At 46.3% G+C, this 26094-nt stretch overlaps 2 protein-coding genes across 2 annotated transcripts in view; both read left to right on the forward strand.

Annotated features, from left to right (window-relative positions):
• Positions 1-26094, forward strand: part of LOC135983632 (disintegrin and metalloproteinase domain-containing protein 9-like) — a 49134-nt gene that overhangs the window by 12446 nt on the left and 10594 nt on the right. The window contains exons 4-7 of the mRNA XM_065596382.1: positions 3114-3192; positions 16660-16736; positions 17280-17487; positions 24548-24619. Of these exons, the coding sequence (XP_065452454.1) occupies positions 3114-3192; positions 16660-16736; positions 17280-17487; positions 24548-24619 (436 nt within the window). The remainder of the gene's footprint in view (positions 1-3113; positions 3193-16659; positions 16737-17279; positions 17488-24547; positions 24620-26094) is intronic.
• LOC135980967 (uncharacterized) lies at positions 5357-7388 on the forward strand. The gene is made up of 2 exons (XM_065581833.1): positions 5357-6288; positions 6886-7388. The coding sequence occupies exons 1-2, from the start codon at positions 5748-5750 to the stop codon at positions 7386-7388; spliced, it is 1044 nt and encodes a 347-aa protein (XP_065437905.1). The 5' UTR covers positions 5357-5747.

The following is a 26094-nucleotide window of genomic DNA, read 5'->3' on the forward strand; positions in this document are numbered from 1 at the left end:
AGGATTGACATCGTTGGTACAGCCACTGGATGTGTGCCTAAACAAGCCATTTAAAGATCGCATTCAAGAAGAGTGGAATGAATGGATGGTTAGCGGCGAAAAGTCATTCACAAAAGGAGGAAACATGCGTGCTCCACAGTTGGATGTTTTGTGCAAGTTTGTCATAAAAGCCTGGAATGATATTGATGCAGAAACAGTAATCAAGTCTTTTAAGAAGTGTGGCATATCAAATTCATTAGATGGTATGGAGGACGACTACTTGTGGCAAGATGAAGAGGAAGCCGAAGCTGAGACCACACCATCTGATACGGAATTCGATCCATATGATGACTGCCTTACAAATGTATCACAAGATGTCATTGATGTACTTATGATATCAGATGACGAACAGGAGGATTTTGAAGGCTTTTAAAGGGAAACTGTCACGCCAGCAAAACCTGTAAAAATACCGTAGCTTGCAGTTATGATGGGCGTTGCTAACTCGCCAGGGACTTGCCCGGCACTTGCTCTCTCTCTCTTGTTTGTTATCTTCCTCCTATCATCATCAGTTCCAGTTTGGTTGACAGCTTAGAAAACAAACAGCATGGCAGCTCCCATGGGTTTATTGTCTTATCCTTCCTTTCAGCTTTAGAGTGAATTAGGAAAAGTTTAATCCACTTGCACTGTTTTATGTTTATATGTTTGATGACAAACAGCCTTATGTTTATAAGTGACAGTTTTCCTGCTAAGTACCTGCATGTCATAAGCATTTGAATTAAAATTACCATATTGAAATCAAATCTGATGTTTTTTTAAATTTTTTTTGGTGTGCGTTGGAAGAGGGGTAGTCTTATACGGCGAGTATATCCCAAACTCTATATTTTAACTGGAAAAGTTGGGGGTCGTCTTATACGCCCAGTCGTCTTATACGCCGGAAAATACGGTAAGCCTCTGTTTTAAAAAAAAAACACTTAAAAAACATTAAAAGGAAAAAAGGGGCAAAATGTTTCCCAGTTTACCAAAAACCTCAACCCAGATCTGCCCTTGGGGTTTGGGGGTAGGGGGTGCCGATTGCATGGTTCGCCTAGGGCGCCAGTTGCTGGCAGCTAGTTTAGGGCCGCCCCTGCTCATTTGCAAACTCTGCTGGAAAAACTCAAACATAGCAGGTTTCAGGGTAGCAGCCGTGTTAGTCTGTATCCTCAAAAAGAACAGGAGTACTTGTGGCACCTTAGAGACTAACAAATTTGTGCCACAAGTACTCCTGTTTTTTCAAACATAGCAAACGGTCTTAGCAGACACCCCGAGACCTAGCAAATATTTAACAGTATTTGGCTTTCTATATGATATCCACAGGTTGCAAAAGAAAACAGCAAAACAGATAAGAGAATTTTGTATAAAACTGGAGTTGGCATTGACTCATGAAAATTCAAAGGCATTGATGCTACAGATTTGTGTAGTGAGCTTCAGGCTTTTTCAAGACGACTTAAGAAACATTCCACTCCTGAAGAAGTACTGAAGTTTGTTTGTGAAAATAAACTCTCAGACAGTTTTCCAAACACTTTTATAGTTCTACGCATTCTTTTAACGTTGCCACTTTCCGTAGCTAGTGGGGAACGTAGCTTCTCAAAGTTAAAATTGTTAAAAACATATCTGCGTTCGACAATGTAGCAAGAGAGACTTGTTGGACTTGCCACAATGTCAATAGAGCATGAAAGAGCTGGAAAACTGGATCTAAAAACTAGTGACTGAATTTTCAAAACTTAAAGCAAGAAAAGTCATGTTTTAAGAGCACAGAGTGTTTTTTATTCAGAGTGTTTTGTAAATACAGGTAAAAGTTCATTGAAGAGTTTTCTTATTTCTTTCTATATTGGATGTGGACCTTGTCAGCACTGGAAAAGCTCCAAGTAAACATGCTTCTTTCAGTGCTACTTTTCTCTCAGATCCAGCATTTATAAACATTCATACAAAACTCCTCTGTGTGTGTGTGTGTGTGTGTGTGTTGCCATGTCTTCAATGTGTGTAATAATACAGAACTGTCTAAAGAGGTGTTCTTGGGTTTAATTAGGAAATCTGTGAGGGATGCCCAGTAGATAAAGCACTGGATTTGGGATTCTATTCCCTGTACCACTGGTTCATTGGGCAACACTGGATATATCATTTCATCATCTTGTGCATTAGTATAATGGTATCTCTGCATCAGGTACACTCAATTCAAGTTTTTCTTTATAACCCTGAGGTCTAGGAATACTTTTGTAATTAATGCATAGATTCTGGAGCACAGCTTTGTGACAAGAAGAGAATTCTGCAGCAAATTCACATCTGCAGAATGGACTGGGTCTTGACTGTAGATTCACATAAGACCATTTAGGTGGCTAAATAAAGGTATTTCGCCACCTAAATTCCACTGACTTTAGTGAGAGACAGACACCTAAATACCTTTAAGGAGCTGGGCCTTAGAGCTTATGTAACCAACAGTTAACATGCATCAAGACTGCAAGCAGCAATTGTTGGAATTTTTGGATCTGATTTTTAAGACTAGGGTATGAGTAGACAATTAACCAAAAATACCTTTATTTCCCAAACTGATCAGCTTCTTACCAAAGGAAGTACATCCTGTATGCTGTACTCAACGTCAGTATAAACCCCTACTATGATAATGTTTCCGTAAGACTAAAGAATGGCTTGTTATGTACGGTAGAGATAGGAGGAGGACCCATCATATCATCCAGGTGTCCCGTGGTCTTGGCTGTCTAATAGGCCTGCTGAGCTAAACCTTGATTCTCAAATACTCCTTTTTGTATTCTATGCCTAAATGCCAAGTGCACATATTTGTGTCAGCTAGTGTTCTGCTTGTCTCAGATACATCCTCATGCAACAGTTGCTAGTTTCCTCTCAAAGCAGTTTTAATTAGCTTGAACTAGTTTTGTGGTTTTAGTTGACAGAAAAACAACGCCCTTTCTTTTTAGAAAAACAACTTTAATTTGCCAAACAGCAGCAAAACTAATTATAACCAATTTTACCTAATGACTGACTATCCTAAATTTATGTCAAGCACCATCTTGCATGATCTATATTTCTTCAGCAGGGTCCCCTGCTTTTGGATTTCTAATTTTTTTTAAATCTTTTATTTTCAGAATGTTCATAGCCCCAAATTTCCCAGTTTTTACTTACAATGAGAAGGAAGAGTTGATAACAGATTATCCATATATACAGGTAAGCATAAGATATGTATTCTCTAACGTACAATTCTGAGTAAAATTAAACTGCCATATTCTAAAGACTAGATGGATGAAGTTTTTCAGTTTTGGTAACAAATTCCTGGGTTTTCAAATTGGGTTCTAATTTGAGGGACTTTTCTGTGGAGTAAGACAACCATGTCCTGGGCTGAACGAGGATGAATGTAACCCAAGGTATGGTTAATAAATCCCTGGTTAATTACCTTACCTTAGACTTTAGTTCCTTCTGAGCAGCTGACACATTCGGCAGTTGAGTTCCTTCATTTAAGGTCACTTGCTAGTTGTGGTACTTCTTCGCGGGTGATGCCAGAGCATTCAGTATTCTCTGTCACTGTCTTCTGCCAGTTCTTCCTTGGCCTTCCTCGCTTACATTCTACACATTTCATGGATAATAATCCTGAGGTAAAATACTGAATTTTTAAAATTCATTAGCCAAATTCTAACTGAAAGAGGGGATGACATGAAGAAAATGGGTTGTCAAACTGCTGAAAGTTGCAAAGATTTAAAATAAAAGTTTAAAACATTGTTGGCCATTCCCACTCTCTGTTCTCATTTCCCTCTTCCCTTGTTACAAGTGAGCAGGGCTCATCTTCCCTGAATAGCTGCAAAATATTTTTGCTTTAAAATCAAATTGTTAGGGAGTGGTGGTTGCATTCTGTATACAACGAATGTAGAGGCAAATGAATAGTTACTGGAGGGCCAACAGCCTTGCTGACCTATAGAAGGAAGTTGATTGGGAAAGTATGATGATGGGAAGGGCTCAGTCCTTTTCCCACTGAAGTAATTTGTTAACCTGATTTTTATAGGGCTGATTTATTATAGGTTCACCAATTATCTGACCAGAAGATACTTAGGTTCTTATCCCAAAATGGGGCTACAAAATTACACAACGTAGAGAGTTCAATACTTTGTATGGGCCCTTAGAGTGTCTGGCAAGGACATTCACACAGAACAAAGTCAGGTTTTAGAATTGTTATTAAAATAAAGGAAAGAGTTATCAAAGCTCCAAACCACAGAGTCAAAAAAAAAATAATTGTAGTAGTAAAGTACTGGTACCATCCCTTTACAAAAGCTATTTAAACTAGAATATTCACACCTTTCCTTAAGGACCTGGTAGTGGGAGACAAAGGACCAGCCTGTCTCTGGCATGCCAAATGAGTCTGATAGACTAGGTTCTTCAATTTCAAGATGGTGGAGATCAGGGTCAAGTGTTGAGTAGCTCAGCTAAATTGCAAACGCTGAGCTGATAGCTAAACAAAAGAGGACTTGAAGCTAAAAGAAGGATATCTCCACATGGTGGTTTGCCCTCTTATAGGATCTTGGCAATATCCTGAATATTCATGTCAGTGCCCAGCCTTCCATGCCCAAGTCTTATTTCCTCACCCAGATAAATCTTGGGGTACACTTACTCTATTGATACATAAGAATATGCCAGACTATAAAGTTAAGATTTTGTCATGGATATTTTTAATCAGAGTCATGCACAGGTCACGGGCAATAAAGAAAAATTCACAGGAGCTGTGACCTGCCTGTGACTTTGACTAAAAATATCTGTGTCAAAGTGGAGATCTGCAAGTCTCCATGCCGCCTGCAGCGAGGCAGCTGCACAGCAGCTAGGAGCTCCGGGGGCCCCACCAGGGGTTGTGTGTTGGAGCTCCAGGGTCCCCCACAGCCCACCTCTGGGAGCTGTGGGGCCACCTCCTGCCTGCAGCAACTGGGGGCTGTGGGGTACCCCTGCTGCCTGCAGCTGCCAGGGTCCCCTGCCACCTGGAAGAATTCATCCATTGACCTAGCAGTGTCTACACCAGGGGTTAGGTTGTATGGTAACATACAAAAGCCAGTAAGTGAACACTTCACTCTCCCTGGTCATTCTATTACAGATTTAAAAGTCACTGTCATTGAACAAAAAAACTTCAGAAACAGACTTCAAAAAGAAACAGCAGAACTAAAATCCATTTGCAAATTTAACACCATTAATCTGGGCTTGAATAGGGACTGGGAGTGGCTGGCTCATTACAGAACTAGCTTTTCCTCTCCTGGAATTGACACCTCCTCATCTATTATTGGGAGTGGACTACATCCACCCTGATTGAATTGGCTCTGTCAACACTGGTTCTACACTTGCGAAGTAACTCCCTTCTCTCCATGGCCTGGTCTACACTACGGGTTTAGGTCGACTTTAGCGGCGTTAAACCGAATTAAGCCTGGACACGTCCACACAACGAAGCCCTTTCTTTCGACTTAAAGGGTCCTTTAAACCGGTTTCTTTACACCACCTCTGACGAGGGGATTAGCGATAAAACCGGTCTTTGCGGGTCGGAATTGGCGTAGTGTGGACGGAATTCGACGTTATTGGCCTCCGGGAGCTATCCCACAGTGCTTCATTGTGACCGCTCTGGACAGCACTCTCAACTCAGATGCACTGACCAGGTAGACAGGAAAAGACCCGCGAAGGTTTGAATTTCATTTCCTGTTTGCCCAGCGTGGAGAGCACAGGTGACCCCGCAGAGCTCATCAGCACAGGTAACCGTGATGGAGTCCTCCCAGGATCGCAAAAGAGCTCCAGCATGGACCGAACGGGAGGTACGAGATCTGCTCGCCATATGGGGAGATGAAGCAGTGATAGCTGAACTCCGTAGCAGTAAAAGAAATGGAAAAGTATTAGAAAAGATCTCCAAGGCCATGAAGGACCGAGGCCATAACAGGGACACACAGCAGTGCCGCGTGAAAATTAAGGAGCTACGGCAAGCTTACCACAAAGCCAGAGAAGCAAACGGAAGGTCCGGGGCAGAGCCGCAAACTTGCCGCTACTACGCGGAGCTGCATGCGATCCTAGGGGGTGCAGCCACCACTACCCCAACCGTGTGCTATGACTCTCTCACTGGAGAAACACACAGGGAAGACGGTTCAGGGAACGAGGAAGATGACGATGGAGGTACTGTAGGTAGCTCACAGCAGCAAGGAAGCGGAGAAACCGGTTTCCCCAACAGCCAGGATATGTTTATGACCCTGGACCTGGAACCAGTAACCCCCGAACTCACCCAAGACCCTCAGGGCACACAGGAGACCTCTGGTGAGTGTAACTTTGTAACTATTTGTAAACATTACAAAAAAAAAGCAAGCGTGTTTAATGATTACTTTGCCCTGGCAATCGCGGCCAGTACATCTACTGGAAAAGTCTGTTAACGTGTATGGGGATGGAGCGGAAATCCTCCAGGGACATCTCCAGAAAGCTCTCCTGGTTGAAATGGGGTGATTTTATTAAGGGGACATTCAGAGGCGCCCGTTCCTGCTCTTCTGACCAGAAATGTTCCCCGCTGTTAACCACGCGGTGGGGGGAGGGGTGAAGTGATCATCCCAGAGAATCGTGTGTGTGTGTGGGGGGGGGGGGGTTTACTTGTGTTTGTGCCGCATGTTAACCGGGAAACCGCAGCCCCCTCCTTTTACATTGAAACCCCATTTTAAATGGACAACCCAATTCATTCTTGATATGGGAAATGCGCTGCTGTTTGCAACCTTTCCCACATGTTAAGAAGGTTAAAAAAGCCAAAACACTGTGGCCTACGATGGCTGCCTGCAAGCCGAAATATGCGACCTTGTAATGAAAGAGTGTACCCATTGTTCTCTAAAATGTGTCTTTTTTAACCACCTCTCCCTTCTCCTCCGCCAGCTGCAAATGTTTCTCCTTCGCAGAGGCTCGTGAACATTAGAAAGAGAAAACGTAGGACGAGGGACGAGATGTTCACGGAGCTCCAGATGTCCGCCCAGGCTGATAGAGCACAGCAGAATGCGTGGAGGCAGTCAATGACGGAGATGAGAAAAGCCCAATATGAACGAGAGGAGAGGTGGCGGGCTGAATCGCGGGAAGAACAGAGCAAGTGGCGGGCTGAAGACGATAGGTGGCGTCAGCTTGCAGACAGACGGCAAGAGGCAATGCTCCGTCTGCTGGAGCATCAAACTGATATGCTCGAGCGTATGGTTGAGTTGCAGGAAAGGCAGCAGGAGCAGAGACCACCGCTACAGCCCCTGTGTAACCAACAGCCCTCCTCCCCAAGTTCCATAGCCTCCTCACCCAGACGCCCAAGAACACGGTGGGGGGGCCTCCGTCCACCCAGTCACTCCACCCCAGATGATCGCCCAAGCATCAGAAGGCTGGCCTTCAATAAGAGTTAAAGTTTTAAAATGCAGTGTGTCCTTTTCCATCCCTCCTCCCCCACCCATCCCAGGCTACCTTGGCAATTATCCCCCTACCTCTGTAAGGAACTAATAAAGAATGCATGAATGTTAAAAAAAAATGACTTTATTGCCTCTGCAAGCGGGAGGGGAGGGTGGGGTGGGGTGGTTGGTTTACAGGGAAGTAGAGTGAACCGGGTCGGGGGGGGGGGGGGTTTGGAGGGTTCATCAAGGAGAAACAAACAGAAGTTTCATACAGTAGCCTGGCCAGTCACAAAACTCGTTTTCAAAGCTTCTCTGATGCGCACCGCGCCCTGCTGTGCTCCTCTAACCGCCCTGGTGTCTGGCTGCGCGTAATCAGCGGCCAGGCGAGTTGCCTCAACCTCCCACCCCGCCATAAAGGTCTCCCCCTTACTCTCACAGATATTGTGGAGCGCACAGCAAGTAGCAATAACAATGGGGATATTCTTTTCGCTGAGGTCTGAGCAAGTCAGTAAGCTGCGCCAGCGCGCTTTTAAACGTCCAAATGCACATTCCACCACCATTCGGCACTTGCTCAGCCTGTAGTTGAACAGGTCCTGACTCCTGTCCAGGCTGCCTGTGTACGGCTTCATGAGCCATGGCATTAAGGGGTAGGCTGGGTCCCCAAGGATCACGATAGGCATTTCAACATCCCCAATGGTCACTTTCTGGTCCGGGAAGAAAGTCCCTTCCTCCAGCTTTCGAAACAGAGCAGAGTTCCTGAAGACGCGAGCATCATATACCTTTCCCGGCCATCCCACGTTGATGTTGGTGAAACGTCCCTTGTGATCCACCAGGGCTTGCAGCAGCATTGAAAAGTACCCCTTGAGGTTTACGTAGTCGGTGGCTTGGTGCTCCGGTGACAAGATAGGGATATGGGTTCCGTCTATGGCCCCGCCACAGTTTGGGAATCCCATTTCAGCAAAACCATCCACTATTGACTGCACGTTGCCCAGAGTCACTACCCTTGCTATCACCAGGTCTTTCATTGCCCTGGCAAATTGGATCACAGCAGCCCCCACCGTAGATTTGCCCACTCCAAATTGATTCCCGACTGACCGGTAGCTGTCTGGCGTTGCAAGCTTCCACAGGGCTATCGCCACTCGCTTCTCAACTGTGAGGGCTGCTCTCATCTTGGTATCCTGGCGTTTCAGGGCAGGGGACAGCAAGTCACAAAGTTCCATGAAAGTGCCCTTACGCATGCGAAAGTTTCGCAGCCACTGGGAATCGTCCCATACCTGCAGCACGATGCGGTCCCACCAGTCTGTGCTTGTTTCCCGGGCCCAGAATCGGCGTTCCACGGCATCAACCTGCCCCAGTGACACCATGATTTCCACATTGCTGGTGCCTGTGCCTTGTGAGAGGTCTATGTCCATGTCAATTTCCTCATCACTCTCATCGCCGCGCTGCAATCGCCTCCTCGCCTGGTCCGGGTTTCGCCTTGGCATGTCCTGGCTCTGCATATACTCCAGGACAATGCGCGTGGTGTTCATAGTGCTCATAATTGCCGCGGTGATCTGAGCGGGCTCCATGATCCCAGTGCTAGCTATGGCGCCTGGTCAGAAAAAAGGCGCGAAAGTAGTATCTGATGGACCAGGAGAAGGAGGGAGGGCGGGAGGGAGGGAGGGCCGAGTGACGACATGGCGTACAGGTACAGGAACAGGGAGAAACACAAACAACTGTCACACAGAATGGTCCCCCCAAAGATTAAAATGAAAACCCTGGGCTTAGCAGGCCATTGATTTCACGGAGGAAGGGGAAGCATATGAATACAGAACAAATCTATTTTTTACATCTTAAGGTGGCAGCCGACGGTGCAGCATGAGTGACAGCCATACCCATACCAGTATGACGATGACGGATACCAATCATAAAATACCATCATCTGCCAAAAGGCAAGGGGCTGCTGCTGTGTAGCAATGCAGCCCCACGTCTGCCAGCCCCACGTCCGCCAGCACCCAGCATCGCCCTCGGCCTCTTCTGGGTGCTTAGCAGACAATACTGGGCAATTGGCAGAAAATAGTATATTACGACTGGTAGCCATCATCATCGAAACAGTAGCATGTCTGCCCAGGTGGCCATGATTGACAGCCACACCAATACGATGACGATGGGTACCAGTCATAATATACCATCGCCTGGCAAGGGGCTGGTGCAATGCAGCCCTACGGCTGCCAGCCCCATGGCTATCACTCATGCTACACCGTCTACCGCCAAAAGGCAGTTAGCAGCTGCTGCTGTGTAGCAATGCAGTCCCACGTCTGCCAGCACCCAGAGGACATATGGTGACGGTGAGCTCAGCTGAGCTGAGCGGGCTCCATGCTTGCCGTGATATGTTGTCTGCACAGGTAACCCAGGTAAAAAGGCGCGAATCTATTGTCTGCGTTGCTGTGACGAGGGGGGAGGGGCCTGACGACATGTACCCAGAACCGCCCGCGACACTGTTTTGCATCATCTGGGCATTGGAATCTCAACCCAGAATTCAAAGAAAAGGCGCGAACCGCTTCTCGGCTCTCTGAGCTGTGGCGCAAACGTAGTATCTGACGGACTAGGGGAAGGAGGGAGGGGGGCCGAGTGACGACATGGCGTACAGGCACAGGGAATTAAAATCAAGAACGGTGGCTGTGCATCAGGGAGAAACACAAACAACTGTCACACAGAATGTTCCCCCCAAAGATTAAACTGAAAACCCTGGGCTTAGCAGGCCGTTGATTTGACGGAGGGAGGGGGAAGCAAATGAATACAGAGCAAATCTATTTTTTACATCTTAAGACGACGGTGCAGCGTGACTGATAGCCCTCGGCATCTTTCTGGGTGCTTGGCAGCAAATACGGGGCGGCGTATGACGATGGTCTTCAGGCCTATTGCACAATCGGCTGCTCGGGGAAGACTCTGCTAACGTGCGATGACCCGACTTGTAATAGGACGGCTAATAGTCGTAATACACCATTTACTGCCAAAAGGCAAGCCCCACGGCTGCCAGCACCCAGATCGCCGATGAAGGCTACCAGTCTACTGCACCGTCTACCGCCAAAAGGCAGTTAGCAGCTGCTGCTGTGTAGCAATGCAGTCCCACGTCTGCCGACACCCAGAGGACATATGGTGACGGTGAGCTGAGCTGAGCGGGCTCCATGTTGTCTGCACAGGTAACCCAGGTAACCCAGGTAAAGAGGCGCGAATCTATTGTCTGCCGTTGCTGTGACGGGGGAGGGAGGGGCCTGACGACATGTACCCAGAACCGCCCGCGACACTGTTTTGCATCATCCGGGCATTGGGATCTCAACCCAGAATTCAAAGGGGCGGCGGAGACTGCGGGAACTGTGGGATAGCTGTGGGATAGCTACCCATAGTGCAATGCTCTGGAAGTCGACGCTAGCCTTGTACTATGGACGCGGTCCGCCGACTAGAGCACCTAGAGCATTTTATTGTGTGGACACACACAATCGGCTGTATACAACCGATTTCAATAAAACCGGCTTCTATAAATTCGAACTAATTTCGTAGTGTAGACGTACCCCATGTGTCAGTATATAATGCCTGCATCTGTAACTTTCACTCTATGCAATGGGAAATCAGGACCCTGAGACTGACAGTCCCCAGGAATAATGGGGAGAGGCCAATGCTCCAGGTCAGCCTAATTGACAGGGTGGGCAGGCTAATCAGGGGGCCGGAAGGCCAGGGGGGTCCTGTCTTCTGTGTGAGGTCAGGCAGGGCTCTGAGTAAAGAAAGTGGGAGTGAGGACTCAGATCCTTTCTCTAGCCCACTTCACCGGGGTAGTGTATAAGCCAGGAAAGTTCCCCACAATAGTGGGACTATTCCCCCGCTTACATTTAGCACAAAAAATGAGACACACATACAAAAGAGGAGAGAAAACAACAGCAAAGGTAGAAATGCAGCTTCTGTCTCTGGTGCTGACTCTTACTTGCACCCTCATTGCTGGAGAAACACAGGCACAAAACATATTCTTATCAGACACTCCTATACCCGGCAGGAGGTTTAGGGCATTGTTTTTCACTAACTTTCTGGTCATAGACTTATAGCTGTGTTGCAAAATAGTCTTGGCCAGCTAAGCCAGACTGTTATTGAACAAAAGACAAAAGGAGAGAGATATGAAAGAGAAGAAAGGAGGTGGGGAAGGAAAAGGATGCATGGGGGAAGGGGCATGACAGACTTACAGTTCAGATGGTGGTCAGGATTAGCCAGTTTCAGTGGAGGTGGTGATACTGGAGTCCTTCTTTGTCTGTCATTCAGTCTGGTCAGGCTATCTCTTATGATGAGAATGGTGAATGTCGCACAGTGTTATGGTGTATCCTGGGGCCCCAGGAGACTGTGGGGGTTGTAGCCATGATGGTGAAGCTTGTTCCTCCCAGTCCTCCTGTCTTCCAGGCAGCAGATACGTTTCTAAAATCATGATTTCTCCCCAAAGTTTCTTTATTTTTAAGGATCCTAAAAGGGAGTGGTAACCAGAATAGCCTATGCCCTCATTTTGTTCACTAATTAGGCCTAATTTGCAACACACCAGTTTAGGACCATTGATTTCTGGCCCCATACTACTTTTGTTTACCTGACATGATTTCAGCACAGTCCCTGAGTGACATCACTAGGCCTTTTTCTTTGGACTAATTCAGCCCTTTTGTTTCCCTTTTGATTCTTTCCCCATTAACATTTGTTACAGGTGATTGGAACATTTAAGCCTCTGCTGCTCTGGATTCCCCTCACAGCAATCGTAATAGGTGGCCAAGAGGGGGTGCTTGCTAGGGTCTATGACAGAATGGTAGCAGAGATGGGATCTACAAGTTAATCTGTGAAGTTTTTTTTAAGACGCTTTTGGTGGGGGATAATACTTTTGCTCTACACTGAAAGTCGGGAGCAGGTCTGTTAGTTTGTCTCAGGTTTAAATTAATTAGCAAGCATGAATTATGAACACTTCATGAAAGAGCAGCTTCTGAGCATGTGTGCATTGCTGCTGATCAGAAGAAATCTGAGTAGGTGACCATGCGGTGCTCATGCCTTGAGGCAGGATGGGGCACTAGCTCCAGATCATAAGCTCGAAGGGCTCCCTTTTTCTCCTGCAAGGCAAGCAGTTGACCGAAGAGATAGTGCCAGAGACTGTTCCATTGATAATTCAGCAGATGTAACAGGAAGGGCGAGAGGGCCAGAGCTGCGGATGCTGGAGTGGAAATTAATGTTCTTGGAGGAGAGATGGTTGGAGCTGGTGGCCAGCAGAGCAAATTGGATCAACAGAAGCTTGTTGACCAGGTCAAACCCAGCTGGCTCAAAGAGGAGAAGAGAGTCAAGTCATGCCCCTGGAATCAAGGAAGAAGGACATACAACATGCCTAAACAGGGGCTAATAGGCAATCAGGTTGGGGTAGAATGAATCCCATTGCTCTGCCTTTAGCCTGAGTCAATATGGACACCAAAGGATGTTCTGAGACTCTGACTGTGGGAGCATGGGAGGTTATTTCACTTGATGTGTTAATCTGCGTAATGATGTAATATGGTTAACCTCTGAAGGTTCAGGTACAAACTGTCAAGGCCAGAATCAGTGGCTGTGGGGTGAGATCTCTGTCTACCCTCATCTAAGTCAATGCTGACTGTGTCTGTGGCCCAGATTTCAGCTGGGAGCAGCGAGATATTGGTACGGCTAGGAGATGCTCTGGACCAGACCTCCTCTGGGAGCAGGGAAGACTACTGCACAGCTGACAGATGCTATGATTCAAAACTGCAGGAAAAGAGAAACTCAGGCACAGACAAAAGGTACCAAGTGTCAGAACTCCCCTGGAGCGAGTGAGGCTAAGAGTGGTAAAAAATGCTGCCACATTGATGATACTCACCAAAGGGTGGGAAAAGCTCCAGCTGGGTGTGAAACGATCACTGGGGGAGTGTAAATTAAAAGGAGGTGGAAAAGTTCCCTTTAATCTCTAGCTTCTGGTTATTTGGTCATGATGTAATTAAACTTGAGGGAGATGGAGGGGGAAACACACCTCACCTCTCACCAGGAGGTGTGAAGATGAGAACTGGGCTTGGGGGAAAGTGAGTAGATTCCACCTCGCCCCAGCACCAGGACCACTCTTCTCACAGGAGACCCAAGGATCTTGGGATCACCCCAGCCAATCAGAAATACTGGGGTGACTAGCATATGGGGGCCTGCTAACTCTGCAGCTAGTTCCCCCTTCCCTAGCATAATGAGGGAGGAGATTTATATAATGTAGGAAGGAGCCTAACTATGATGTTTTCATGACCATTGGAACTGTTTAATGACTGAATGCATGTATTAAGTTTGAATTAATAAGTAGTTACACAAGATGTGCTGTCTGAAGGTGGGGTGCCAAAACATCCCTGGAGTACCGGTCAAGTAATCAAGCAAGAGATGAGATATGATGAGATAACTGGCTCTGTGGATGAGGGGAAAGCAGTGGATGTGTTATTTCTTGACTTTAGCAAAGCTTTTGATACTGTCTCCCACAGTATTCTTGCCACCAAGTTAAAGAAGTATGGGCTGGATGAATGGACTGTAAGGTGGATAGAAAGCTGGCTAGATCGTCGGGCTCAACGGGTAGTGATCAATGGCTCCATGTCTAGTTGGCAGCCGGTTTCAAGTGGAGTGCCCCAAGGGTCGGTCCTGGGGCCGGTTTTGTTTAATATCTTTATTAATGATCTGGAGGATGGTGTGGACTGCACTCTCAGCAAGTTTGCAGATGACACTAAACTAGGAGGCGTGGTAGATACACTAGAGGGTAGGGATCGGATACAGAGGGACCTAGACAAATTAGAGGATTGGGCCGAAAAAAACCTGATGAGGTTCAACAAGGACAAGTGCAGAGTCCTGCACTTAGGACGGAAGAATCCCATGCACTGCTACAGACTAGGGACCGAATGGCTAGGTAGCAGTTCTGCTGAAAAGGACCTAGGGGTCACAGTGGACGAGAAGCTGGATATGAGTCAACAGTGTGCTCTTGTTGCCAAGAAGGCTAACGGCATTTTGGGCTGTATAAGTAGGGGCATTGCCAGCAGATCGAGGAACGTGATCGTTCCCCTTTATTCGACATTGGTGAGGCCTCATCTGGAATACTGTGTCCAGTTTTGGGCCCCACACTACAAGAAGGATGTGGAAAAATTGGAAAGAGTCCAGCGGAGGGCAACAAAAATGATTAGGGGTCTGGAGCATATGACTTATGAGGAGAGGCTGAGAGAACTGGGATTGTTTAGTCTCCAGAAGAGAAGAATGAGGGGGGATTTGATAGCAGCCTTCAACTACCTGAAGGGGGGTTCCAAAGAGGATGGAGCTCGGCTGTTCTCAGTGGTGGCAGATGACAGAACAAGGAGCAATGGTCTCAAGTTGCGGTGGGGGAAGTCCAGGTTGGATATCAGGAAAAACTATTTCACTAGGAGGGTGGTGAAACACTGGAATGCGTTACCTAGGGAGGTGGTGGAGTCTCCTTCCTTGGAGGTTTTTAAGGCCCGGCTTGACAAAGCCCTGGCTGGGATGATTTAGCTGGGAATTGGTCCTGCTTTGAGCAGGGGGTTGGACTAGATGACCTCTTGAGGTCCCTTCCAACTCTGATATTCTATGATTCTATGATTCTAAGAGTGCTTTCAATAAGGGAGAAATGTGATGGATTGGGAGTATGTCTGTACAATTTATGAATTCTGGTCCATCTTGGGAAGTTGTACTATGAAAACCTGCTGTGCCTATATGCATGTAGATATATTATTGCTGACAGATCCTGTAGCAGGTTCACATCAGGCAGATATATAATAGGATGGTGCTTAGGACTCCATGACTCTATTCAGGAACAAACCCTCTGAACAATGGGTGAGCTGCATTCTTAGGAAATCGGCTTAGCTGACTCACCTGAAGGGAAGGGGAAAGGAAAGAGCAATGGAAAATTACCCAAAAGACAGACTAAAGGAAGCCAGGGTGGATTTAAAATAGCAAGCTGCACAGAAACACGGAGAACCAGACAAGGAGGAGGCTTTGAGAGCAGGAGGGAGCAAAATCACCCAAAATGTAGAAGCCCTATGATGCAGGGGGGCCCTGCCTGCTTTTCTGAGCCGAGATGGCTCTAAGAACTCTGTGCAACCCAAGGGACTCTGACTTGATCCCAAAGAATACCCTGGCGTGGTAAGGAAACTAAGACAGGTACACTGCATGTAATGTTTACTGTTTTGTATGATCCGTGCTGTCCTGTGCTTCACATACAGAAGTAGGTCTGTTGTGTCCAAGTATTACAATGGTGTCTGCACAATGGGGCCCTGATTATGCTCTTCGTATTTAGGCCCTCCTATAGTATAAATAAACAATTAATAGGAAATTTCATTCAGGCTTGTATCTTTTCTAGAATCCCCCACATCTGACAGTCCAACTCTCCCTTAAGTAATTTGAAGGAGAAGATTGGTTTATTTTCTAAAGAAGTATCCCCTAATCTCTTATTAAGGCTCTGTTGGAAATGACTGGAATAAAATAGTACTTAACTTTAATGTCGTTGTCTTCTAAAGAGGAAAAATAATATTGTTCTGGAATTGGTCTGCCTCCAATTGGTGGGCAGAAGGGGAACAGGCCCTTGTCTGGACATGGTGGTTCCTAGGAAGTAAATACACAAATAAGACTGCATTTTCACTTCAGTTTCTTGATAACACTCCGATATACCAGAAGCTTGTTACAGATGGTGTCAGATTTTCATATAAACCAGTACTCTTTCCTAAACCTTTTGAAGGAGCAGGTGAAGCAAGGTTGCATAGTTTGGGAGTTAAATTGAATCTGGTTTATCCCTCTTCTTTCACCTTCCCTGGACATGATTGCATTAGAAAAATTCATGTCATTTCCAATAGGCCTCCTTTTCTGTAAATAAGTCTTCAACTAGCTGTTGATAGTAAGGTAGCAGAAGCGTGAATAGTAATATATTAGGAATTAATTGTGTGAAAGGTATAATATTTGAGAACCTCTCTTTGAAGCTCACTCTGTTTCAGTTGCATTATCTCTGCACTGTTAACATGAGTGTAAAGGAACAAAACTTGGTTTTGACACCAAAGTCAGCAGATCTGAGTACACAGGAGAATAGATCTGCTGAGTGAAAAGGTATCATTTATACAGTCATTTTTCATATTAGAATCACATTTTGAAATCAGATGCCAAAAAAAATAGCCTTTGCATTGTGTATATTTAATTTAGTGTAACTAGTATCTGCTATTCTATTTGACTAAAATTAATGATAGAAAAGAAAAACGTTTTTTTTTGGACATTGCAGGATGATTGCTACTACTCTGGATATGTGGAGGATGTCCCAGAATCTGTTGCCGTCCTCAGCACCTGCTCTGGACTCTGGTAATGTAAACTCCTCAGTATGCTAGATTGCAAACATTATGAATTTTCTTCTTCTGAAATGCGAAGGTAGATTTAACATAACAGAATAACTAGGTTAGTGCCCTTTTACTTTTTCCTAATGCAGATTTCATGCTAATGACCATGTTAAGGGTCATTTGCTGTCACTGCATAGGGCTAGAATCACAAATTTATCATCTTAATTTTTTATTCTATTTTATAGATTTTAAAACAGTATGTAGTGTGGTAATGACTGATCTGTGGCATAATGACCATTTGGGGGCCTTCTGGCTTGTAATTGTGCCTCCCAAAGGTGGCAGCGTTACCAAGAACATTGATATTTGATTGTAAATCGGAAATGTTTGTCTCTCAATAGCACTTTCCTTTTAGAAGGGAAGGGAGGAAATTTCTGTTAAAGTTCTACAAAAACTGCATTATATCTCAAAAATAATTCAGATGGAAAATTCTGGACCAGCTCTAATATTTTTGTAGAATTTTTCAATTTTTCCAAATCTCTAAATCACATTTCAATTTTGCAATTCTCAGGGGACATTTGAAGATTTACGATTTAAACTATGAAATTGAACCTGTTAAATCTTCCTCTACATTTCAACACATTATTTATCAAATGGCAGCTGATACAGACTCATCTGGTCGATGTGGAGTAGCTGATGAAGATATCGAAGATCAAACAGCTAATGGCAGAGAACATCAAATATCTGAGGTTCAGATGGAGAGACAACTTGTAATAGATGTAAGTGTTTTATATGGGTTCACATAAAATAAATGGCTAGTATGTGCAGGGGTAGTCAGTAGGCAGACCGTGGGCCAAATCTGGACCGTCAGGTGCTTTTGAATGGATGCCAAAATCTTTTTATTATTATTGGATTTTTTATTATTTTCTCTGGAGTCTGGACCTTGACTATACCTTGACCAAGAAATTTGGACCGTCACAAAAAATAATTGACCATCCCCCAGGTGGAACATACTAAGTGTACGTCTATACTTACCTGCTGGTTCGGCGGCAAGCAATCGATCTTCTGGGATCGATTTATCGCATCTTGTCTAGACGCGATAAATCGATCCCGGAAGTGCTCACCGTCGACCCCGGTAATCCTGCTCCGCGAGAGGAGTAGGCGGAGTCGACGGGGGAGCCTGCCTGCCACGTGTGGACCCGCGGTAAGTACCTTTAAGTTCAAACTAAGATACTTCAACTTCAGCTACATTATTCACGTATCTTGGTTCGAACTGGGGACCAGCCCTTAGTTATGCATGTTAGGCCCATTTTTCAAACTCATTGTCGGAAGTGACCTCAGTTGTGCTGGAAATTCACTTTGTAGTCAGGGGAACAAATTAATTCTGTTTATCCATCCATAAATCTGGTAACTAAAAGCATTCCTATCTATTGATTGTGAAGGAAGTAGTTTGTCAGCCTCATGGAATCTATTCATTGTGTGCCTAAATGCCCCAGTTGGTAATCCCAGCTCTATTTCCCTTTGCTGATTTCTTTCTAGAAATGTTGTCAGTTCCCTTCTTTTTTCAGGGTCAGATAAAGTCCAGTATTCCACTTCCATCTGGCAAAAGAAGGATATCCCCTTCCCCCCATATGTTTCACTTAGGGAAGGCCTAACACTCTGGGAAAGAGAGGGTACTGGGTCTACACTAGACTCTGTTAGGACCCAGACCCTCAAACATCCAATAAACAGTCCCTGGGAAACACAGAAGATTTAAAACCAAGGATAAGGTTATGGTCTGTGAGACATGTTTAGACATTGGCTGAAAGAAATCCCTCTGGCATATGCAAGCTCTTGTGGTAAATCCCTTGCTAATAGCTAAAATTCTCTGTTGTCCCTTCTGCTACCCACAACTAAATCTCCTCCCCTGGAAGACCACAGTCTTGGTCTCAGTGGGGTACTGTGATGGGGGTGTAAACCCCACACTGGAGAAGTAAGGATTAAGGAGCAGCTCTGGGCCCAGAAAGCCCTGCCTAGCCATGCCTGGTGGGCATGCTCATGGTGGAGGCTGAGCTCAAAGGGAGCAGTTTAACTCAGTCTGGGTGGATGGAGCAGGAGAGCAGCTGTGTGTTGCAGGCTCCGGCGAGAAGCCCCCGAGGCCCCATGCAGCTGGGACTAGTCCTCAATGCCAAGCTGCCACAGGCCTTTCAATTGCGGAGATCAGCAACAATGAGCTGTGAATGCGAGAGGAAAATCCTTTGGATCACAGACAGAGAGAACTCCAGAAGGGACTCAGAGGCAAACCAGTGACACCAACAGAGGAACAGAATCTGGGATAGGAAGTGGCCCAGGGAGGAGACATAGATGCATCCAACTCTTAGGCTGCACATTTTTGAATTACTGCTTCATTGGGCTCTGGGTTGGAACCCAGAGGAGCAGGGAGGGGCTGAGTTTCCTTACTCCCAGCCATTGATGCTCACTGCTAGGTGACATAATTCAGAGTACTGCCACCTTGTGATGTTGCTGGGATTGGACCCAAACCCACCCCCTCCTGTATGTGGTGGAGAACATGGGCAACAGCCATGTTAAAAGGACCACTGGACCACTGATTGAATGACTTAAAGAGGCCATGGATATAGAAAAGCTACTGAAATGGATTTTGGAGAACTACCAACAGCAAGGACAGATACTGCAACAGATTGCCGCCCAGGAACAACAGATAATTTGGGAGCTGGCAGCCCAGCACCAAGCAAAACAAGAACACCTGATCCAGAAGGTGGCGATGCTATTATAGCCCCAGGGGGCATGCACATCACAGCTCCTGGGCCTGTAGGACATGCCCTCCCCACTGAGCTGCTCATCTGACTCATGAAAATGGGCCCTGGAGGTGACTCTGAAGCCTTATTGATCACCTTTGAATGGGTGGCACGTTGGCCACCAGAACATTGGGCCACCCTGATCACCCCATACTTGACCAACCCTGTGCAATTGGTCTATTGGAGGTTGGACCCCACTGAAGCACAAGAGAACACCAAGGTAAAAGCAGCCATACTCGACTACTTAGATATCAACCCTGATATGTTCTACTGGAGGTTTATTAAAGGGAGATACCTGGCCCTGCATGGTGGCCCAGTGTCTCAAGGACCAGTGGCACTGCTTAGACCCAGAAAAACAGGCCATAGTGCAGGCGGTGGAAATTCTTGTGTTAGAAGAGTTCATCCATATTCTCCCAGCCGCGGCAAAGGAGTGGGTGAAGCACCATCCAATGTCGACCCTGTCAGAGGCCATGACTCTAATGGAGATCTACATGTATGTTGAGGGGCTGGCCTCACTGACACCAAGGGCAGTGCCCCTGAAAGGAAGATTCTGACCCCTAGCAGGGGCCGGGCTAGGAAGGAAGGTTGAGAACATCTACATCAGCTGTTATCCTAGGAGGTGCCCCTGGCCACAGGGAGAGGCCTAAATGCAGAGGCAGAATGGAAGGGGGGACCAGGGCCCACAAAGAGGGGGATATGCCCCATCAGGAGGACCCACTGCATGAGAAGCAGGCCAGCCAACAATGACCCCAAAGGGCAAATGCTTCGAATGTGGATGGCAGGGACATTTCAGGTGGGAGTGCCTGTTTGTGGACTCCAGTTATGGGTAGGCATGGATGGCAGTCACCCGAGCCTGGAAACAGGGCCCGACTAAGATGTTGCTATCAGTATGCGTCAATGGCACCAAAGTATGGGCGTGATGGACTCTGGATGTAGCTAGACAATCATGTGGACTAGCCTTCTGGAGTCCCCTTACATGGTGGGACCCCACTATCTACCTCCAGTACATCCACAGGGATGTGCTGCCCTACCCCGTGAGAAAAGTGCAACTGGAAGTACAGAGCCACACTGAGACTTGCTGAGTCAGCTTAGTGACCACTCTGGTCCACCCAGTAATATTGGGACAAGACTGGAGATGGTTTGGAGAACTCCAGCAGCAGTGGAACAAAAATCCCCTCCTCGACAGAGGCTGACCCAAGCCCAGGAATGAGGGGCTTATGTGACAGGGCAAGACAGAGGGTCCTGGTGGGGGACCCTCAGGCCAGCCAAGAATGCTGACCCACCAGCACCACATCCAGCCTTCACCCAGTTTTAGGACATAAAAACTAACTTCTTATTTGGACTTCAGTCCTTCTGTGCATGAAGGATTGTGGGATTTGGTGGGTTACACCAAGCAACTGCAGGTAGTTTTGGTTTCCCAGTGGAAAAACATGAAGAACCACTGCTCTAAAGAAGCCTATTAGCAAAGGAAAATGATTATATTTTTATAGTAGCACTTACCCAGTGCTGTTGCACTTCATGCAATTCTTTTCCAATTTATAGTGTTGGTGCCAAAAAAATGGTATTTTGGAGAATCATAGAATTATAGAATTGTACGACTGAAAGGGACCTTAAGAGGTCATCTAGTCCAGTCCCCTGAATTCATGACAGGACTATGTATTATCTAGACCATCCCTGACAGGTGTCGTCTAATCTGCTCTTAAAAATCTCCAATGATGGACATTCCACAACCTCTCTAGGCAATTTATTCCAGTGCTTAACCATCCTGACAGTTAGGAAGTTTTTTCCTAATGTCTAACATAAATTGCCCTTGCTGAAATTTAAGCCCGTTGCTTCTTGTGCTATCCTCAGAGGTTAAAGAGAACAATTTTTCTCCCTCCTCCTTGTAACAACCTTTTATGTACTTGAAAACTGTCATCATGTCCCATCAGTCTTCCTTTCTCCAGACTAAATGAACCCATTTTTTCTAATCTTCCCTCATAGGTAATGTTTTCTAGACATGTAATCATTTTTGTTGCTCTTCTTTGGACTTTCTCCAATTTGTCCATGTGACGGGATGTGCTTGCCCTGCACTGGTACTGCAAAGGTTAATTCTACTCTCTGGGCTGAGGAGGACACACCCCCTTGGCCCTGCTGGGCATACTCTGACGGGGAAATAGGTATAAAAGGGAGCAGCTCAGCCTATTCAGGGCTGACTGCAGAAGAGGGAGGACCGCATGCTGCAAGCTCCAATCCGGGAGCAGCTGAAGCCCGAGATGGCAGAAGCCAGAGACACCGAGACCCAGGAGAACGCCCAAGGAGTGACCGATCCACATAGACTGAAGAGTCCAGAGACCCCAGAGATGCCAGAACCACTGCGCCAGGGACAGGGTAAGAAGTAGCTCAGGTCATTGTGATGAGTGGTGTCAATATATTTTGGGCAGATTCCCCACTGACCACTGGCGAGAATAGTTGCCTCTGACAGGGCCCTGAACTGGGACCCGGTGGAGCAGGGAGGGCCTGGGTCCCTCTATCCGGTCGCCACCCCAAGGTGGGGGCCTACTCCCCTGACCGGCCACTAGGCCATACAGCCCTTCTGAAGTGGGCAGGTGTACCGACTCTGGCCATTGGGCCACGCAGCTCTGAGAGAAGGCAGCCCTACTGACTCTGCCTGCTAGGCCACACAGCCCTACTGAAGATGGTAGCCCAACTTACTCTGGCCGCTAGGCCATACAATCCTACTGATGCGGCAGTTATACTGACTCTGGCCATTGGGCCATACAGCCCTAAGAGACGGCAGCCCTACTGACCCTGGCCGCTAGGCCCACACAGCCCTCCTGAACCGGGAGGTCATACTGCTGCTGGCCATACACCCAGCTGAACCGGCTAGCCATACTGACTTGGTTAGGTCCCACAGCCCTGTGGGAGAGGGCGTACAATGGCTCTAGCCGTTGGGCCATGCAACCCTGAGAGAAAGGGTGGCCATATTGACTTTTGCCCCAAGGCCACACTACCCCAAGACAAGGGGTGATTGTGTAGACACAGCCACAGTGAAATATTTACCCTCACCCCGCCCAAAGACAGGATGGGGTGCGCTTTCCCTGCAACAGTCAACATCTTTCATGAAGTGTGGCACCCAAAGCTGGACACAATACTCCAGCTGAGGCCTATTCAGCTTGGAGTAGAGTGGAAAAATTACTTCTCATGTCTTTTTTACAACACTCCTGCTAATAAATCCCAGAATGATGTTTGCTGTTTTTGCAACAGTACTTCATTCATATTTAGCTTGTGATCCACTATGACCCCTGTGACATTCTATACCTTGGGAGAGCATCTTGTAACCTCCATATTCTTCATTTGTATTTAATTGTGATATTGCATAAAAGCATTCCATGTGAGGTATCAGGGGAAAGGTTATGATGTGCTGAAAGTTATTTCTCTGTCCATGTATGTATATCATTAATACATATGGAGTTATGAGAATTGTGTTGTATGGTTGTCACTAAAACATGCTCTAAGTTGGGGAAGCAGCCAGATATTAGCTCCCCAAAGGCAACAGCAAGGAAAGTAACCAAAATCCAGGCGGGGTGTCAAACAACCCATCAACAACCATTGTCCAGCAACGAAGCTACAACGCAATTACTCACCTGCATGGGGCCACACCAGGGGAATTGCTCAACCTTGCCTGGAGACTCAGCAATGCCCACCCAGACATGCCTGGATTTGTGTTCTCCAAGCACATGGACTGAGGGTATAAAACTGAACAGAGGGGGCCCATGCTTGGCCTTTCTCCTGCACTTACCTGTGCTGCAAGCAACAAGGACATTCTGAAGACTCCAACTGAGGGGACTGGCCCAGATTTCAAGGGTGAAATCTGTATACTATGGACTGAAATATCCAGTGGGCTGAGAAAAACTGCTCAATCTAGATGTTGCCCGGTCTAATAGGATTGAGAGTTTAGACTGTGTGCTTATATTTTCTTTTCTTTTTGGTAACTAACTCTGACTTTTTGCCTATCACTAAAATCTATCTTTTGTAGTCAATACATTTGTTTTACTGTTTATCTTTACCAGTGACTTTGTATGAGGTGTGTGGCAAATCTGCTCAGGTTTTGCAAAGGCTGGTGTATATCCACTTTCCATTGAAGAAGTGGTGAACCAATTAATAAATCTGCATTGCTCATCTTGAGCAGTGCAAGATGGTATATTCCTGAGATACGGTGCTGGGAGCTGTGGGGGCGGGATTGGGCTGGTGCCTTTCTCTGTGTGATTCATGAGTGGCTCTGGGAGTAATCATGCAATTTATCTGGGTGTTGGGCTCGACATGCGGTTGTGCTGAGTGATAACAGTGCCTTGAGGGGGTTGCTGCTGATCACTAGCGAGGCATTGTGAGAGACAGCCCAGGCTGGAGAGAGTTCAGGGAGCACAGCAGTCCCACGGTCCAAGGCTGCAGCACGGGGATCCTGTCACAACCCCCAGGTCCCTTTCTGTAGTACTCCTTTCTAGGCACTCATTTCCCATGTTATATGTGTGCAACTGATGGTTCTTTCCTAAGTGGAGTACTTTGCATTTTTTCTTATTGAATTTAATCATGTTTCCTTCAGACCATTTCTCCAGTTTGTCCAGATCATTCTGAATTTTAATCCTATCCTCCAAAGAACTTGCAACCCCTCGCAGCTTGGTATCGTCCACAAATTTTATAAGTGTGCTCTCTATGCACTTATCTAAACTGAATCACTGATAACTACTCTCTAGGAATGGTTTTCTCACCAGTTATGCAGTCACCTTATAGTAGCTCCATTTAGGTTGTATTTCCCTAGTTTGTTTATGAGAAGGTCATGTGAAGCAGTATCAAAAGTCTTACTAAAGTCAAGATATACCACACTTCCCCCTATCCTCAAGGCTTGTTATCCTGTCAAAGAATTATAATTCTGTAAGATTTTCCCCTTGGGTGAGTGACATAATACAGGAGGGTATGGTCCAGGGTTGTATTTCTGTGATTCTACATGCATTTAAACACCTCAATTTACTGTACATAACCCTGCTTTACGTGTCTTTACTTCCAGAAAGGTGAACTAAACACTTTGTACACATCTACCAGATATTTAGAGTGTTATTTTGTTGCAGACAAAGCAAAGGTAAGTAATCAAATGATAGTGTTTTGTTCTAATTATAATGTCAGACTTACAAACTATTTTAGTAGTGATCCTTCTGCACTTAAATCTCCCAGTCAAATATTTGTATGAAATGTTGAAGTTTGATGTATAGATTAGGATGTGAATTATTCTCCTTAGTCATTGGTTAGAAATATAGATATGCCCTTCAGTTGATGAAAGTTGGACATTTTAAAATCAACAGGTCCAAGTAACTCGTGTCAAACAGTTTTAAGAGAGCTGGCTGATGAATTTGCTGAAACACTGATGCTGATTTTCAATAAATCTGAGAACACTGGGGAAGTTCCAGAAGACTGGAAGAAAGTTTATGTTGTGCCAATACTTAAAAAGGGTAAATGGGATGACCCAATTAGTTATAGGTAAGGCTACGATTTAGTGACAGAGGTCACGGAAGTCACAGAATTTGTGACTTCCAGTGACCTCCATGACTTCTGCCTGCAGTGGTCAGGAGCTGCAGGGTCCCCCACCGCCTACGGAGGCCTGGAGCTTCAGGGGCCCCTGCCTCCTGCAGCGGCAGGGAGCTGCAGGGTCCCCCGCCACCCACAGGTGCAGGGACCTGCGGGGTACCCCTGCCACCTCTGGAGGCCCCCAGAACTCCAAGTCACCAGGGGAACCCCCAGAGCTCCCAGTCACCGAGGACGGTGGGAGAACTCCCAAGTTCCCTGCCGCTACCATAGCCAGGCAAAGGGGCATCCCCCCCAGGTCCCAGCTGCCCCACTTCAGGCAGTGTGGGGACCCACAGATCCCCATTTTGTCATGGATATTTTTTGTAAAAGTCACGGACAGGTCATGGTTTCGTGAATTTTTCTTTTTTGCCCATGACCTGTCCGTGACTTTTACTAAAAATATCTGTTACAAAATCTTAGCCTTAATTATAGGCCTGTCAGACTGACATCGATCCAGAGGAACATAGTGGACTGACTGATACAGGACTAGATTAATAAAGAGTTAGAGGAGGGTAATATAATTGTAAGCAGAGTCAGGATGAGCTCTACCCTGACATCTGGTGGTGAATTATGGCGAGTGTGGAAAAGAACTCCAGGGGCTGATCTTGTTTGCATAGGCACACCCACTCGCCTGGCATAAACAACAGCAACTCAAAGTGGTTACTTTGGCTGGTGTGGGATCCCCAGTTTCTTTGTTATTGGGGCAGGAAGAATAAAGTTTTGTTACCCTGATTCTGTGAATCAAGGGCGGTGAACCTGTTGTATGACTGAAGGACTGAGTGAGTCCTTCACCATTACCTAAGTAGCACTTGCTTGACAAGGGGCATGGGTTACAAAACCCAGTGAAGGGAGAGAGGATGGGGACAGGTATTTGTACCTGATGGTATGGGCCCCCTCTCTGAGGGGTTGAAACACCAATTGCACCTCCTCCTCTCTCCCTTCACTGGGTTTTGTAACCCATGCCCCTTGTCAAGCAAGTGCTACTTAGGTAAT

The sequence above is a fragment of the Chrysemys picta genome, chromosome 1 (genome assembly GCF_011386835.1).
Source record: "Chrysemys picta bellii isolate R12L10 chromosome 1, ASM1138683v2, whole genome shotgun sequence".
NCBI classification, from domain to species: Eukaryota; Metazoa; Chordata; order Testudines; family Emydidae; genus Chrysemys; species Chrysemys picta.

What these genes read in the sequence shown, in the direction of transcription:
- LOC135980967 (XM_065581833.1), top strand. Translation starts at nt 5,748, where the DNA reads ATGGAGTCCTCCCAGGATCGCAAAAGAGCTCCAGCATGGACCGAACGG. An exon ending in GGGCACACAGGAGACCTCTG is followed by an intron (nt 6,289 to 6,885) that starts GTGAGTGTAACT and finishes CTCCTCCGCCAG; the next exon opens with CTGCAAATGTTTCTCCTTCG.